We start from the raw sequence: 17,209 nt of genomic DNA on the forward strand, positions 1-17,209 counted from the left end.
GTGTGTGTGCCCCGGGTCCCCGTGCAAGGGGTAAAATGTTTGCCCCGGGTCCCCGTGCACGGCTGGAGCGTTGCACGTCCCTCCCCTTGGCTCCCCGCAGCCCGGTCCTCCCGGCCGGCAGGCGGCGCCCTCGCCCGGCGCGGCTGAGGCACGTGCGGCGCCGCCGCTTCCTCCCCGCGTGCAGGGGGCGCCCTCGCCCAGCGCGGCCCGGCGGCCCCTCCTGGCGGAAGCGGAAGCGGCTCGGCTGGGCTCGGCAGCATCGCCGCTGCGGAGCGCCGTGAGTACCGGGGTGGGTGAGGACCCTCCTGGGGCCCGGGGTTCCCGGTGGAGGTGGGTCTTGCGGGAGCGGGGCCGCCGCCTCCGTCCTGGAAGGAGCTGCTGGGACCCCGTGGGGTGAGGGTGGGCGTGGGGGTTGCCCGGGGGCGGCCTGGCTTTCCGCCCCCGGCCAGGCCTGCCCGCTGCTACAGGCGGTGGAGGGCCCCTCCCGGGATCAGACCTCGGCGGCAAGGGCAGGCCCGTGGCCGTTCACCCCGCTCAGGCCCGACCTGCGCCTCTGGCGTGCCCTGCGGGTGTACGAGGTGTCCTACGTTGTAGTGCTTCGCACCCTGAGCGAGCGATGGGGCGGGCTCTCATTGTTGGCTGCGGGAAGGTGGAAATGAAATGCTTCACCTAGCAGAAGGTGGCTGCAGTTGAGATCCCGCAGTGATCTCCTGAGGGGCAGATCCTCGCGTTACCCTGGGTTAACATCAGGATGTTCTCGTTTGCTCGTTAAAGTCTACGCCTCTCGGATTTTATCTTTTATTGGGAGGGAAGTTTGAGAGGTAGGTCATGTTAAGACATACCAGTATCTGGGTATAGGTGGGGAAAGGAGATTTTTCTTTGTTGGAATCCTGCAAATTAAATAAGAGTTTTGCGATGGGGATTTGAAGTCTCATTCTCAGTTTCTAATGCTGTCTGAACAGAGCACTGTTTTGTGTATGTGTTTGGACTCTCCTTCTAGTTTTACAGGGACGTTTCATTTCTGCTGTATTTTTGTGTTGTAAATAGCTTGGACGAAAGAAAGCCTGTGTTTGTATTGTCAAAGATGGAACCAAACACTTAATCCAGACATGCTCTGCTTTGCTTTTAGCAGTTTTTGTTGAACTGGGTTTGGTCCAGAGGTGTAGGTCGTCTGTTTTTCACTCATCTGTGATGAGATCTGTCAGCTGCAGGAGAGCTAGTCTGTCAGGGAGCTTTGTCTCAGGCGGCACAGCTGCCAGAGCCCGTGCCTCAAGATCTGGTGGTCCTTTAGTACCTGTTTGCTCAATGGGAATGCTTTACTTAGTCTGCATAAGTGTTTCTGTCAGGCTCAAGCCACCAGGTTCAACCCTAGCAGTGTGCAGAACAACTGTGAAGTATTTCCATTCTATATATAGAAAGAACCCTCCGTTTGAGACTTGACAATCCTTATGCCTTGGTCTCCCAGGTAATGATCTCTGCGGTGGGATTTTATAGTTTGGATGCTTTTGAACCTGTCCTCAGATCTGGGATTTACAGTAGAAGGGCTTGGTTTCCTCTTGCCAGACATCTGGGCTGTTAATTCCAGCTCAGATATACTTTGTAGACTATACAGCTGACTGCAGGAAGAGATATCTGCTAAATTAACAACCTGTTCAGAAGGATAAGACTTGTCCTGCAGATAAACCTATTTAGAAAATGCTTTTTTCACTGTATCCCCTTTCTTCTGGTATCGCCTCATGCTTCTGGAAGAGTCTTATCCGTGCAGTATTTGTAATTATATCCCTGCAATATAAATCCCTGATATATAATCCCTGATATAATAATGATGATCGTTGCTAGACCCTTCCAAGCTTTGTTTGAAAGGAGATGCAAACAAACCCAAGAAATTATAGGAGAATAATGGGAATGTGGGCATGCAGTTGCCTGGGCTCATGATGTATGTATGGCTTGGTGGTTCCAAATCAACTACTAATGTTGTTTCTCCTAAGCAGCTGGTTGTTCCAGGTCGTGCTACAGTCCTAATCATCCCCTGTTGTGGTATCGGTGTAGCAAGATGACATTTGTACAGTTCACACGGAGGAAGGACCAGATAGGAGCTTAATGGGAGGAATTTTTCCACTTCGTGAACTAAGTAGTTGGTATATGGGGGTGTGGGAAATGCAAATAGCAATAAATCTGTGTGGCTCTGTGAAGTTTTTATTCCCATTCTGAAAGGATGAGTGACGGCAGCCTGTGTTCCACAGCAGAAATCTCTTTCCTAGTCCTCTTCATTCTGCTGTGGGTTCCCCGCCTCCGCCATGAAATGGTGATTTTCTTATAGCGCTTTTGCTGTGGTGTGTTTTGGGAGTCTGAAGTGAATGTTTGCTGGGCTGCTGAAAGGCAATGCTGAACCTCTGCTATTCTGTTCTTCCAGAAACATGCAACATGGCAGCAGCCATGGAAACTGAACAGCCGGGCCTTGAAATCTTTGAAACTGCGGGCTGCGAGGAGCAGGTCCAGAGAGAGGAGCAGCCAAAACTGGAACCTTTCTATGTAGAGAGACATTCATGGAGCCAGCTTCGAAAACTGCTCACAGATACGCGAAAGTATCATGGATACATGATGGCAAAAGCCCCGCATGACTTCACGTTTGTGAAGAAAAATGATCCTGAAGGACCTTATTCCGATAGGATCTACTATCTGGGTAAGCTTGCTGCGACAGCCTGTCTCTTGATTAAACAGTCACTGCAGAGGCTGTTTGGGTTTGACTGTTCTTGAGAGCTGGATGTTTCTGGTGATTAAAATGGATTTCAGGGCAGATTGGCTGGTCAAATGTCGTGTTTGTGATGGTAATGTCTCATTAGAACTTGCAATTTAATCTCTCACAGAAATGGTGTAGTTGGAGGTAACCCATTAGGCCTGTTGGAGCTGGAAGAGGACAGTGAAGTGTCCTTTGGGGCATGTTCACTAGCTGGGAGGACGGGTTACGTCTGTTCGGTCTGTTTTCTCTCACTGCCAAGTATGAGATCCCCTCTCCAAAAACTGTGTAGGTTTGATCTCCTTTCTCTTAATTAGGATTAGTGAGTAGAACCTTGTTGTCCTTCAAAGTTCCCTTCCAAAGCAGATTATAAGTGTAATTTTGGAATTCCTTTGTGTCTCAGCTACTGATGGAGTAGGTTTTCCAGGGATCTTGTGGGGAATAAATAGCAGTGTAGGGCAGGGGAAGAGTAACTATTTTCCTCAACATTTTTGGTCTTGATAATGGAAAACTTAATGTAATTTATTGTTCTTGGCCTTATTGTTGTCACTTCTGCATTGTTTCACCAATTAGTGTTCCCTTGATATGTCTGCATTTCTAAATTGCAGCTGTGCTTGCAGTGATTTGGCACTGTAAATTATACAGTGAGCAACTTTCTGAGTGGCTTTTTGGAGCAGGCCTTACGGCAGAGGAATGCTTTTGTCCAAAGCTACACTAGCTGAACATAAGTCCATGAAACACTGAGTTGAGGGAGAAGCAATGGCTAGAGCAAGGGCTGAGGAGCCAGAACCATGTTCTAGCCCCGTTGCGTGCTGCTTAGGCTAGTTGCTTAAGCTCTGATTTGTGATTCACAGAGTCTTTGTATGTGCTGTGCAGTGACATAGAAAGCTGCTGATCTGTCTCCTTTTTCCCCTTTTCAAAGGATGGGGGTCATAACCCTTGGATGATGCTGAGTTCAAACACATTGAGGGTGGGTTAAGGCTGAGCTCTGCCTTCCTGCAGGCCACTTCCTGAGCTATAGATCAGACTTGGCCTTCCCCGGGGCACATCTGGCTCCCTTTGGGCCAATCCCCATGTGCCTTGGCAGGAGCTTTCAGAAATCTAAATAGCACTGAGGGAGAGGAGCAGGAAAGGAACTTTCAAACCTTCCTAAAGATGCATTATCTTTCAAACACAAGCTGCATCATGGTGTGTTCTAGCCAGGGGAATTAGCAGAAAGGCCCTCCTTGATTTTAAAAGCTTATAAAATAAAAGGGCCCCCAGCCTTCAAGAAGACACACATATGCTTCAGGCATCATGCAGTAAGCCTGGGTGTAGTTCCTTGTTCTCTGCCTTCTCTGTGACCTGTGTTTCTGTGAAGCAGGGAATTCCCAGAGCAAGGCTGCAGCACAGAGACCATAAGTACTTTGTCTGGTAGGAAGGGCCCGTGAAAACTGTTCCTGGGCATCCTTTGAGAGTATTTGGATTAATAACAGAAAGCTAACATACTTTTTTTTTTTTTTCTCTCCACGCTTTCACAATAGCAATGTCTGGCGAGAACAGGGAGAATACGCTCTTCTACTCTGAAATTCCCAAAACTATAAACAAAGCTGCTGTCCTGTTGCTTTCCTGGAAACCTCTTTTGGATCTTTTTCCGGTGGGTCCTGATTTCCTTCTTGCTTCTTGGAAGCGTGGCATGTACACGGACTTGGGGGTTGCACCTATAAGCCGTTGTTAAATTTTGGAGTTTATTGTCTCAGATATTTTAAGATTCTCCTTGTACTTGGCTAACTGCAGCCATCTCTAAAACAAGCACAGCGTTCTCACCAGTGTTTGGAGTTACAGCCCTTGTACGCCATAACAGCTGTGCGCTGGATGATTCTTCCTTTGCCGGCAGAGATTGCAAGTGCTAATATGCAGCGGTTTCTCTGCTGTGAGATGCTGGGGATTGTTGAGGGAGCCTGTAGTCTCTGATAATCACTGTCTTGCAGGGGGAAGTGCTGAGTCCCCCAGAGCATCAGTCAGTGGCTTCATGACTCATGCTAGAGCAAAGGATTCTTTTCCCACTCACTGGGGTGTGTATCCCTTTTCACCTCTGCACATTGCAAGCCTGCATCAGTCCCATCCCAGACACTGTGACAGGCTGGAGGAGGTGGGACAAACCCCGTGTGGAATTAGGTGTATTTTGCCCTGTGTTATTTCCTGAGGCTGTCAGCCAGACGCAGGATTCATGCTGTGTTCTCCTCCCACCTGACCAGTCACTGCGTATCTTTGCGAAAGTTTGCAAAAACTCTCCTGCTCATTCTAGAAATAACAGACCTTCGGTCTGATCTTTCTTAGACCAGTGAATATTGGAAATGGTGCTGGCCTTGCTATGGGAAGGGCGGCTATCTGGTTTACAGCTGTGTGGGGTCTGATCATGGCCTGCACCTACAAGTGCTGATGGCAGGGGCACAAGCAGGAGCGAGCTTGTAGCTGCCAGCACGAGTCTGGAGGAGGAAGATGTCAGCACAGCCATCTGCTGCTGAAAGCTTGGCATGTAGAGACGCTCTGACAGTATAGTAGGACGTGCAGAGCAGAGGTGTTGATTGTGCTTCTCTGCCTGTATTCAGGCCATCCTGGACTATGGGATGTACTCTCGTGAAGAGGAGTTGCTACGGGAGAGGAAGCGAATTGGCACCATTGGGATTGCCTCTTACGATTACCACCGAGAAAGTGGCACCTTTCTGTTTCAGGCGGGGAGTGGAATTTATCATGTAAAAGACGGAGGCCCTCATGGATTCACTGTGAGTTTACTCATCTCCTGTCTCACTGCAGTACTTCTTTGCTCTGGCTAGAAGCTCCTTTGGCTTGGAGTGAAAGCAAAAGGACGTGATCATTAGTTATTGTTGCACTAACATGGCAGGTAGCCTTGAGAACCCTTGAAATGTGGAGGAGTCCTCCGTAGAGCTGCATTTGCATGGTTGTAGAGACTCGGGTGGGGAATTACCAGACATGGTGGTAACAGTGACAGCAGGACAGAACACCTGATCTCTTTTCTTTTTCTTTAGCGATGGCAATAAAAAGCAACACAAAGGCTATATGCTCTTTCATGTAGTCAGAAGTGACATCAGAGGCAACCTTTGTTCTCAAGCTGTGGTTTAGAGGTCACCGTTCAGCAGTCAGTGCTGTATATGTTACAAGATTGGCTGTTTAACTTGCAAAACAAGCAGCCTTTACTCTGCTGGTGCTGAAATTTGACTTCAAAGCTGAAATAATTTCTTATTATCGTAACAGATGCTTGATGTCTGTCTAACCCTGCTGTCAGGGGGAATTTACTGTACCCTGAGATGCTTTTGGAGGACAAGATTGTATGTTCTGCCAACCCCCTTTTTAGGGTGCTGTTTTTAAGAGTGTGCCAGGCTTCTCTAGGCAAGCTGTCTTCTGATTTGTGGCTAATCCTCAGCACTGGTGAAAGAGGCCCTGGTGGGATCTGTGTAATCATGGTAGAAGCACAAGTTTCCCTATAAAATAACTGCATAGTTTTTTTCTGTGTTTAAAATTCCTCTGTAAACCTGTGCATTTGAAGTCAGTGTCCACATTACTGTGCTTTTAGAGACCTTCTGATAATCCAGGTTAGTTTATGTAAGTGTCTGTGTGTTATCATTGCCTACTATGCTTTTTTTCTTTTTTTCTTTCAAACAGCAACAGCCTTTAAGACCTATTCTGGTAGAGACCAGTTGTCCAAATATCCGGATGGATCCCAAGCTTTGTCCAGCTGATCCAAATTGGATTGCATTTATCCATAGCAATGACATCTGGATATCTAATATAGAAACCAGAGAAGAAAGGAGGCTAACATTTGTGCACAATGGTAATGCATCCTGAATCAAAGTATCTGCATCTCCTTTGCACTTGTTCTTGCTAGATTAAATTAAGCAATGGAACTAGGGGTTCTTCTGAAATCTGGGGGAGTGACCACCTTGTGTGTCACGTTCTACATGTTTCCTCTAGTGCAGATCTTGTGGGATGATTCTTCTCCCTGCACTGTGGAATGTGGCAGAATGAGTTATTTGTTGAATGCATATGGAAGGGCTCTTCGCCTGAAACACAGAACATTCCTTTTTACTGGAACAGCCTTTTTTGTGTGGAGGAGCTGTGGGTGGAATAGAACTGGAGGAAAGTTTCTGTCAGTGAAATCAGGCTGCAGGGCCTTTTAGAAACAGTATAGACAGTTTCTGAATAGCATTGTGGCTTCTGCTGGCCCCTCATACTCGGTAACTTGGGTCCTTGCTTCTTACTCTCTCCAGCTCTGTTTTAGACATGTGTCACGGAGGAAGGAAAATTGAAAATTGTGGATAAAAGGCTTTTCAGAAGTGGATTGCGTTCTGTATTTAAATCATAACTTTGTATTTAAACTGTATCATTTAAATTTTAGTTAAATTAAAATTTCTGACACTTTATAATAATGCTTTAGCTTATTTAAATGTTAAATATTAAAACATTATGTAAGTACATTAAAAATAAACTGTAGCAATGACTCCTTCTCAGATGATAATTATTTATGAAGCGCTGCTAAGTTACCTCCAGGGTAACAGGAAAAATATTGAAGGCCTATGGATATGTCAGCATGTTGAGATGTTATGTAAGTCTGTTACTTTTGGTTGGTACAGTGAATGAAATACTGATGCTTTCAGTTTTCTGAATGTTGGTAGTTTCAGTTGTTCAGAAAGGTTTGGTTTGGGGTTTTTTTTTCTTTGTTTTCCTTAAAAATTGTGTTTCCAATTCAGTGAGCTCAGTTAGAGAGAACATTTTCTTTTTTTTTCACTAGTACATAGAAAATTGAGAGACTATTTGGGTAGGAGTAAGAAGGGAGTATGGCTTTCTTTTCCTAAAAGAAGCTGCCATGTCAGAGAGGATTAGATCCTCTCTAAATAAATGAACAGAGCAGGGTGGAAGCAGAAAACAAATCTGATGAGAAGTCAGATTTATTATCATGTAATTGTTCCCTGGGGATGAACTTGGGCCATGTTTGGGATAATGCAGAACTAGTTAGGTTCTGCAGTACCTGATGAACTAATTCTTCTGTGTCTTATTTTAGAACTGGCCAATGTTGAAGAGGATCCAAAATCTGCTGGCGTGGCTACTTTTGTGCTGCAGGAGGAGTTTGACAGATACACTGGCTACTGGTGGAGCCCAAAGGCACAGCCAAGTAAGTGTGGTGAATCCAGCATGCCTGACAGGCATGTGGTGGCACCCCTGCTGTGCTGTCCAGTGCAGAGTTATTTTTCTCTGTTACTTGTCTTTATGCAAGATAAGAACCTTATACTCATAGCTCCTTTTGAACTATCTGCAGCAGTGGGCATGTTACAGTGGCCTAGTGAGCACGTTATTGGAGGAAGAGGCTTTCCTTTTCACAGCGATGGTAGGAGTTGTAAGATTCTCAGAGTGTTCTGCTTAATGAAACATGAATCACAGACTTTGTTGGATTTTTATTCATCCTTCCAACCAGCTTGTGCTCCTGTGAGAATGTTGATGACTGCAATAACTGATATTAAGAGCTGTTCTGACCAGGAAATGTTAATTCATTTACAGCACTGGATGGAGGTAAAGTTCTTCGAATTCTTTATGAAGAAAATGATGAGTCAGAGGTGGAAATTATTCATGTCACATCGCCTATGCTGGAGACAAGAAGAACAGATTCCTTCCGGTACCCCAAAACTGGTGAGACCCTTACATCTCTGTTTCTGGGAGACACGTATTTTATTCCATGTGCCTGACAGCAGTGACTCTCCTAGCCTGGAGCAGGGGGTTGTTGGAGAGGTGTTGAGTCATCTTTGAATTGGTGTCCAGGTGGTGGAAATGTGTTTGGGGAAACTGCTGCTGTGGAGGTTAGATTAGTCACTGGTGACGATGCTGATATTCCAACCATATGATTTCTAAGAGCTCCGAGTCTGGTGTCTCAGGAGTTGGTGGAAACCCTATCTGATTGTCACTGTTTTGGAGCTGCTGTCTCAGATCCGGACAGATCTGAGTTGTTGAGGAGTTGATTCTCATTACAGCCCTGTGTCTCTGAGGGAATAGCTGCAGAATTATGGCTTTTTGATTTTTCTGGGGGGAGGGTTTCTGTATAGCTGCTGGCAGTGCCCTGACAGTTCAAGTTCTGAAGGACTCTGGTCTCTGTGATTGCTCCTGGACTTTGAACAACAAACTCGGCATGCTTACAGCCTGTTGTCATATTTTCAAACAGTAAATGATCTGGAGGCTTCAGCAGTAAAGGGTGAGGGCAGGCTTGCAGCATATTAAGTGGAGTGGTCTTGGAAGCAGGGAGGTGGGACTTTAGTAGAGCTGCTGAGGGTTGATTTACTGTCAGGTGAATGGGCCAAGTTTGAACAGTTCAGCCCTCGTTCTTCTGAGACTTCCCTGCTTTTACAGCAGGGTGTGTTGCTCACAGATAACATTCTCTTTCCTCATACCTGTAATCTTCCTTTTTTGGAGAAATATCTTCTCTTTGGCTGACCTTCTGAAGCTGTAGAATTCATTCAGATCTTGCAGATTCCCTGATCCACTGGGAAGAGTTTTCTGCTTATCATTATTTCTTGTTTCAAGGAGGAAGAAATGCTCAGTGTTAGCCTGGGAAGCGAGAGATGACTCCTGATGTTTTTTCAGCACATGTATACACTCAGATTTTTGAAAGTATTTTGTCATAGCTCTGCTCAATGCTAAGTTTCAGCAGTTCAGGAAAATGAGCCAACCAAAGTCCAAATTCCTTTTAAAAAAACTTTTGAAATCTAGGTTTTAATCTCTGGGCCTCAGTTTCTGAGCTGCAGGGGCAATAGCCCTTTTCTGTGGGTTATGAGGGCAAAGCTTGAGGTAGTGGAGAAAATTCTTCCCAGGGAGAAGATAGGTACTTAAACAGGCTGGCACTGTGGCGCAAGGCAAGTTGTTTCACTTCAGTGCCGCAGTTTTTTGGTGTAAACCAGGTTAATGAAGTGGGAGTACTTCACAGGAGCATTGAGAATATTCAGAGTACATGGAATTTGCCACAGGTGGCTTCTTGTGGATCAGCTGGCAGTGGCTTTATTCTTTAGCCCCTCTTTTCTTGCTGTGGAGCACACCCCAGCATTTAGCACTGCAGGTGCTGTACAGCAGGCTGAGTTGCTGCTTTGTGCAGACTTTGTGTAAAGACTTCACTTTAGATTTTCAGTGTTCAACACAAATATGTAGCTTTATTATCTTAACTGCACTAGTCATGGTAATAGGTTTTTAAGTGTTTCATTTTCACAGATGCCTTTTAGCACTAGACCACTTTTCTATGTACCACCTTGAGAATAACAGCCAAACAGTAAACCAACGTTTACTTCGCTATTCTGATCACTCCTGAGCATTTACTTCCAAGTAATACATGCATTCTTTGACTGTGGGAGAGACGACTGACTGTGACAGTAGCATGGCTCTTGATCAGATCTGAATCTGCCTCATATTTGCAGTTTCATTTTTCCCTGTCTGGTTCTGTGCTGTCCCTAACATGTGCAAGTAGGCTATTTGATCAAAGAGCATTCTGCTGTTTGCCTTTTCCAGTTCTAGAACCACAGTTCATAACACCACAATAATCCACAGTTCAAGTCTGCCCTCTTGGAAGCAAACAATTGGTGCCTGACTGCTAACATCTGTTTTTATAGGTACAGCAAATCCAAAGGTCACTTTCAAGATATCTGAAGTGACAATCAATGCGGAAGGCAGAGTAAGTTCTATGTTCTTCTTGTTTTCCAAATAAATACAATTCCTGTGATTCTTATTTGGTAAAATTCATTTTCCAGTTCATTACAAATAAATTTTCTTGGTTGTGATAACTTAATGGCTTCTCTGGAGGCAGTGAACTTGGCTCATTCCCACGCAGATGCTTGGTGTCTGTGTGTGCAGCAGTATTTCTCAAGGCTATGCTTTCCTTCCCTACCACTGGTTTATGAGCTGAGCTGCAGAGCAGAATATTTTAGGTGTGGATGGTTAGACCTTCTTATGTGACAGATCTCTTGATTGGCTGCAGATATTGGGAAAATTTGATTGCAAAGACAACATATCACTTTACAAAAGTGTGAACATATAGAAAGAGATGAGCTTTGCTTTTGCCCCAGGATTTTTTAACTGGTGCAGAAATTTCCATAGTCCAGTCCAAGATCTTTGGACAGTTGGGAAATTAATCTTACCAAACAGATACAGTAACAGCCATATATTATTTGGATTCTCTCTACTCTTGAGCTACTTCAGCTATCAACAGTCACCTGCTGGGATAGTGATGCTGACATCAGCCAGCAAAGGCAGGGAAAGCCATCAGTACCCTTTGGGTACCACTGTGACTTGTTCCCGGTGCCAGCAGGGACAGACTGCAGAACTGCATATAATGAATTAGAACCACATTGATAACTGGATGCCATGCAGGATGTTCAACACCTACCGATGAAAACACCTTACAAAATAGCTCGGTACAAATCACCTCCCCTTTACATGGGAAAACTGAATGTTCAAGTGACTTGTCCGAGACAAACATGGATTTGTGGGCAGCATCCAGATTTCTCAAGTCCCAGCCCTGGCTGTGCTGGTAGTGTGCAGCTCTCCTGCTATGCTGGTGTCTGGCTACAGACAGGGTTGAATCCCCTGTGTTGCAAAGGCTGAACAATCTAAATTGCATGAGCTACACAGAAGAAGTCTTCTGTGTCCAGACTCTCATCGTGCATGAAAACTGGTTGTGGGGGTTCATCTCAGTGTCACTGAATTGCTGCTTTGTCAACAGATTGCAGATGTTGTGGATAAAGAGCTAGTTCAGCCGTTCGAGATCCTCTTTGAAGGAGTAGAGTACATTGCTAGAGCTGGGTGGACGCCAGAAGGAAAATAGTGCGTATGTTAATCCTGTCTCTGCTTAGAGGGTTTGGGGCAATACAGTTAGAAGCAGAATGTAGTGGTCTCTGTCTTCTTCAAGCTTAAGCCTGCTTTCATTTTTACATTGCTGCAAACTTGTTTGTGCAAAAGGGATGATTTTTCCAAAAACCAAAAGAACATCCTCCTTGTCTCTTTCTCTGGTACCTGGCCCTGCTGCTTTGGTATTGGGCACTCACAGCCTTTGATGTATGTGTCCTCTCAGCATCCCTGTGAGAGAGAGTGCAGTGCTATTATCCCCATTTTACAGATGGGGAACTGAAGCCCAGAGAGGCTAAGTGACTTGCCATGGTCACACAGGAAGTCTGTGGCTGAGGAGAGAAATGAGCCCAGGTCCCCCAGGCCCTAGGCTAGCACCCTAACCACTGGACCATCCTTGCTGACCAGACTTACTGATCAGAAAACCTGCTGTAAGTGCTACTTACATTTGCATGTCATTTTTAACCCTGTAGATGATGTAGTACAGTGTTTCTAACTCACCAGAAGCTTCTCTGAAAGGGTTTCTTACTGAAAAGGTTGTCAAGCACTGGAACAGGCTGCCTAGGGAAGTGGTTGAGTCGCCATCCCTGGAGGTATTTAAAAGATGTGTAGATGTGGCACTTAGGGACATTGTTTAGTGATGGACTTGGCAGTGCTGGGTTAATGGTTGGACTCTATGATCTTAAAGGTCTTTTCCAACCTAAACAATGCTATGATTCTCCAGAGTTTTCCTTCTTCAGTTCTTGAATCTAAAGATGGCTTTCACCTTTTTAATTTATTTTTTTTCCCCAAAATGTGGAAGAAATGCAGGGACGCATTTGCTACATTATCTTGCTTTTTGTGGGATTACTGTTAGAGCTATGTGCAAAGCCATCAGCAGTATGGCAGGTCTGCTGCCAGTCCATTTAGGTGCCAGTATTATTCTCTGCCAGGGACAGATTTAAGACATTAGTGTTTTCACAAGTTTCCTGATATTTCAATTGAAATTTTTCTGCTTCATTATTCCCTCTGATTTTTCTCTTCTCTTTCTCCCTTAAAGCACAATTCAAATCTGGGAGAATAGAATTAATTAAACTTTTGAACCTGCAGTGCTTATGCAATATTGAAGTGAAATAGGTTCTTGTGTTATGGAAGAGATTTGTTTATGTGGGTGAAATTTTACACATGGCTTTGTGCTTGAACTGAAATTGAACATTCTTGAGTCCCTCAAAATGCCTAGTGTTAATGAGTTGAGATTTTCAGACCTGTCTAATACTCATGGTTGTGTGCTATTTCCTCTAATATCCGTCTCCTCAACAGCATCTGGTCCATCTTACTGGATCGCTCCCAAACTCGACTTCAGATAGTCTTGATCCCTCCTGCATTATTCATCCCCACAGAAGATGATGCAATGGAAAGACAGAAACTTATCGATGCTGTACCAGATTCGATTACACCTTTCATTATTTATGAAGAAACAACGGACATCTGGATAAATGTAAGAATTTGAATTTCAGCTTTCTCTGGCAGTTTTTTGTTCAAGACCCTATTTGTAGCACTTGAGCAACATTGGTGTTACTGTGCCACCTAGGAGAATGATCCCATTGTGCAAGTTCTGTTCATATTCTGTGCTTCCTGCCGTAAAAAAAATGGGTATGTAGAGAACAGAACAGAGAGATTTGGGATGTGAAAGCAGAGCTGCTTTGCTTGAGGCTGTGCCACGGTCAGACAGAGCTCAGAGCAGGGCCCAGGGCTCTGGTGTTCCAGGGCAACCCCCTGCCTGCAGTGTTACCCACCAATGCCCTCCACCTTCTTGGTGCCATTTGTTCACCAGCGGCAGTGCCAGCAGATGAAGTATTCTTCAGCTATCAAAGATGTATCTAGATGATATTGGGTGAACAAGTCCTGAGAGTCTGCTAACAGTCACTAAAAACCCTCCTTAACGACCTGTGGTCTGGTGAAATAGGTTTGTGTGTAATGTCCTTGGAGATGTGCTGTAGGGCCTGTGCTGTGAGGCCAGACATTGGTGTGCTAAGCTAATGCTGTAAAAATGACTGCTGTTCACACTTCTGTGGATAAAGATCGATGTCTCTAAAGTGATGCCCCATTGGAGGTGTGCCAGCGAGCAGAAAGGCCTGGGAACATCAATCACTGACCAGTAGTTGGATCTTTCAGCAGACAGCGTTTACACAAAGCCTTCTAGTGAATGGTCCCTACACAGGAAGCGCTTCCTCTGATACCATGTTTTCTCCTTAGCAATAGTGGGCATGGTTTCAGGATGGTGCAGTGAGTTTTCCTTTCTCCATTATTTTTACTAGCTGGAGTGGTTTTTGACTGGCAGCTCATACTGTGCAGATAAATGCTCCTGAGTCGCTAAAAAGGTTGTCCCTTGAAGCAAGAGTTGGCATCTTCATGAGTGGGAAGATGATGTCACCCTTCACTTGTGGGCTTCCAGACAGCATTGGACAGAGGAGGCCACTGCACTCTGGCCTCTCTGGGTGGCTCTCCTATGCTGTCTGCAGAGCTGGACCCACCTCTGTATCTAATCTAGAAAGGCAGGTGCAGAAACCCAAACTTAATTAGTTTGGTGGCCAGAAGCTAAGAGTTAGGCTAGCAAAACACCAGGAGCTGTGCAGCATATGTGGCTGCTGTCTGCAGACACCCCCTGGCTCGGCAGCATAACTGGCTTTCCCAGTACAGGACAGTGCTGCACCCTGCTAGCATGAACTGTGTTGTCAGTGTTGAGCCGTAAGAGGAACTTACTATGTGTGATTTCAGTGCCAAGGTACTTCTGATAACAATCCACTGCCCTGTCTCCACAGATCCATGATATCTTTTATGTTTTCCCTCAAACCCATGAAGATGAGATAGAGTTCATTTTTGCCTCTGAGTGTAAAACGGGTTTCCGGCACCTATACAAAGTCATCTCAGTTTTGAAGGAGAGCAAGTATAAACGGTCGTGTGGAGGCCTCCCTGCTCCAAGTAAGTGAAATTATTCTTTTGCTTTAATTGGGCATTTGCTGTCAACTGGAGGAAATAAATGTTCTTGCAGGTGGCAGGAATTACTGTCTTATTGGAAACTCCCGCTGTTGTCCAGGAAAGCACTTCACTGTATAGTCGTTCCTCTTGAAATTACACAGGGTTTGTTCTGTATTCAGCATGCCTTAGTTTTAACCCCAATTCTTCTTCATAGACCAGAGGGAAGTTTTAAAAAGTTTAAAAAATCAGATGGGGGAAACAAGGTCCCTGTGATGCCATGAAATGCACTTAGTTGGCTTTTCCCTGTCAATGTTGGGACTGTTTGTGCACTGGCTTTGCCAGAGGTTAATCATTATAGCAGTAACAAGGCTACCTCTGGTGTGCAGGGTCCGGTGTATCTAATAGGTGCGTGTTAGTTCAGGACTTGATTTTGCAAGTAAACCCAACATAGTCCCTGTCAGCCTTTACAAACAGATTGGTAGCAGAGGCGCTGACAGAGAGCATGGTTTGAACATGCTGTGAGAAAGTCCATGGAGTGCCTCCTGGTCTGAGTGGACCCACATGTTACTCCCTTTAAAATGAGTATGTGTGCTTGGCAGCAAAACCTATGATATGACAACTATTCAAAGAATTTCTCTCTGGTCTTAAAAACAATCATGGTATTGCTATATAGACAGAGATGTTAGTAGGAGAAAATTACCAGCAGCTGTTGCGAATGGGAATGCAGGAAGAGTCATTTCAAGCAAAAAATATGCAAGGACCATGTGCTTCTGAGTTGCAGTCAAGGGTTGGTCTTGCTCAGATGCGTGATATAGCTGTGTGCACAGCTCCCAGAGGTTTTTTCCACAGCATGTATTCTTCAATTTACAGTTTCATGCTGTGATACTTAATTTACTTGGTGTGTGTTGAAGGCACTTACTGAGCTCTGCATGCACAAAAAATACACCTAATTTTACTAGAGGTCCTAGTTCCGTGCAGCTATTGTTGTGGGGTTTTTTTTCCCAGATAGCATTATATCCTGCGTTGATTAGATTTCTCTGACTGCATTTGACTTCTTTTTCTCCCCATATCTTCCTCATTCTAAGGGAAATGAAAAACCAGAGTTGTTCTGTTGCAAAATTCCCCATTTTTTGACACCCAAGATTCCCTTTGCACACCCATTTTTCAGTATGAAATCTCTGTTTCTGTGCAACTGACAAAATAGTTAAAAAAAAAAAAAGAAAAGAAGTAAGCAAGCTGTCCAGGCCTTGGGTTGAATCCTGTGAATCCTTTAACATATATTTCACAGAGCATTAAATAGTACTAGCCCTAACATTTGTCTGGGGAGCTGGCAGAGGTCTCCTGCAGCTTGCTCTTGAATTTATTCTAGTAAAAAAGCTTGAAAGGAAGAAGTATTATTGTGACCACGTGTTTTGTAAAATGTAAAAATGTAAAATCTCTGTATGTTGGCTGTTCGCAGGTGACTTCAAGTGCCTCATCAAAGAGGAGACAGCGATTACCAGTGGGGAATGGGAAGTGCTTGGCAGACATGGATCCAATGTAAGTCTCTGCTCTTGCTGCACGGATACCCTGAAAGCAGCACACGCTGCAGGGAGATGAGCTCTGGGGCCTCACAAATCAGTACATGTCGCATTGGTGAGGCTCTGCTCCCTAAGAGTGGACCTTGCTGCTCCCTGGTATTGAGTTTGAGCATATGTGTCATATGTGGCGGGTTTTTTTGGTCTACGGTGTGCTTTCATCCTTCTCTACCTCGGGTATGGTATTCTGCACCAAAGGTGGTCGTTTTGGCAGTGTGGGAAAGCAACACAAGCAGCATTAGTTGGCATTGTTTTCTTGCGTGTTCCTGCATTGGATCCTTGTCAACAAGGAATTTTCCCCCTTAAGTTCAAGCCTTAAAGAGAAGGGAGCAAAGATAATGCAAGGCAGCAATGAGGAAGTTCCGTGTTTCATGAGCAGCAAGATGTTATGGTGGTGTCCAACTGCTGTCCTGGAATGAAGACAAACTGGTTGGAGGGATTAGCATAAATCCATTAGCCCTGTCTCTTTTTAGCCAGAACACACAGTGTTCTGTGAGCTTGCACAAGGAGGGAAGGAATGCTTCTTAAACTGCTGCTCTTCTGGCTCTGAGCTGGATGAATTCTTTGATCATTTGAAACAAACAGCAGTTCTAGGAGAACTGTTTGACTGGTCTGAACTTCATACACATCTTTGAATCCTTCCTGAACGGTAACTGGAAATGGGCTTAGGGAATGAGGTGTGTAGGTTGACCTGCCGAATCTGTTCTGCGCTCTGCTCAAAAAGAGGGGATTACTGAGGAGTATTTAACATAGCAGTGGTTTACAGTCAGCTGCTGCCTTGATTTCCATTGGTGGTTTTTATCATATGTGATTTAGGAAAGAGAAGAGTGGGGAGGTGACAAAGAACGGGGGACAGAGTTATTTAGCATAGTAGACAGTAGGGGAGAGTGGGAAGAGTAAAGGACCTACCTGCGTAAGAGAGTTGAGCAACAAGTGCAAATCATAACCGACAGAGTTGTGGACAGTGAGAACAATTATTTATCTTATTCTTTGCAGATTGTTGGGCTGTAACTCATCTCTATGGAAGTGGGGCGGTGGGGGGAGACTTGGAGGTGGTAAAACTGGG

The 17,209-nt window shown here is 45.0% G+C and overlaps 1 protein-coding gene across 6 annotated transcripts in view; it reads left to right on the forward strand.

The window, feature by feature from the left end:
• Window positions 1-193: 193 nt before the first annotated feature.
• Window positions 194-17,209, forward strand: part of DPP8 (dipeptidyl peptidase 8) — a 35,084-nt gene continuing 18,068 nt past the window's right edge. Inside the window, exons 1-12 of one of the 6 annotated variants that reach the window (XM_055716245.1) lie at window positions 194-277; window positions 2,414-2,683; window positions 4,261-4,373; window positions 5,329-5,502; window positions 6,401-6,569; window positions 7,797-7,907; window positions 8,291-8,419; window positions 10,378-10,439; window positions 11,487-11,587; window positions 12,908-13,085; window positions 14,410-14,569; window positions 16,026-16,105. In XM_055716245.1, the coding sequence (XP_055572220.1) occupies window positions 2,425-2,683; window positions 4,261-4,373; window positions 5,329-5,502; window positions 6,401-6,569; window positions 7,797-7,907; window positions 8,291-8,419; window positions 10,378-10,439; window positions 11,487-11,587; window positions 12,908-13,085; window positions 14,410-14,569; window positions 16,026-16,105 (1,536 nt within the window). In that variant the 5' untranslated portion in view covers window positions 194-277; window positions 2,414-2,424. Of the gene's footprint in view, window positions 331-802; window positions 822-2,413; window positions 2,684-4,260; window positions 4,374-5,328; window positions 5,503-6,400; window positions 6,570-7,796; window positions 7,908-8,290; window positions 8,420-10,377; window positions 10,440-11,486; window positions 11,592-12,907; window positions 13,086-14,409; window positions 14,570-16,025; window positions 16,106-17,209 lie in introns of those variants that run through there. The other 5 variants (XM_055716246.1, XM_055716247.1, XM_055716249.1 and 2 more) reach the window with 5 other exon arrangements.

Source organism: Falco cherrug, chromosome 7, assembly GCF_023634085.1.
Source record: "Falco cherrug isolate bFalChe1 chromosome 7, bFalChe1.pri, whole genome shotgun sequence".
Taxonomy (NCBI): domain Eukaryota; kingdom Metazoa; phylum Chordata; class Aves; order Falconiformes; family Falconidae; genus Falco; species Falco cherrug.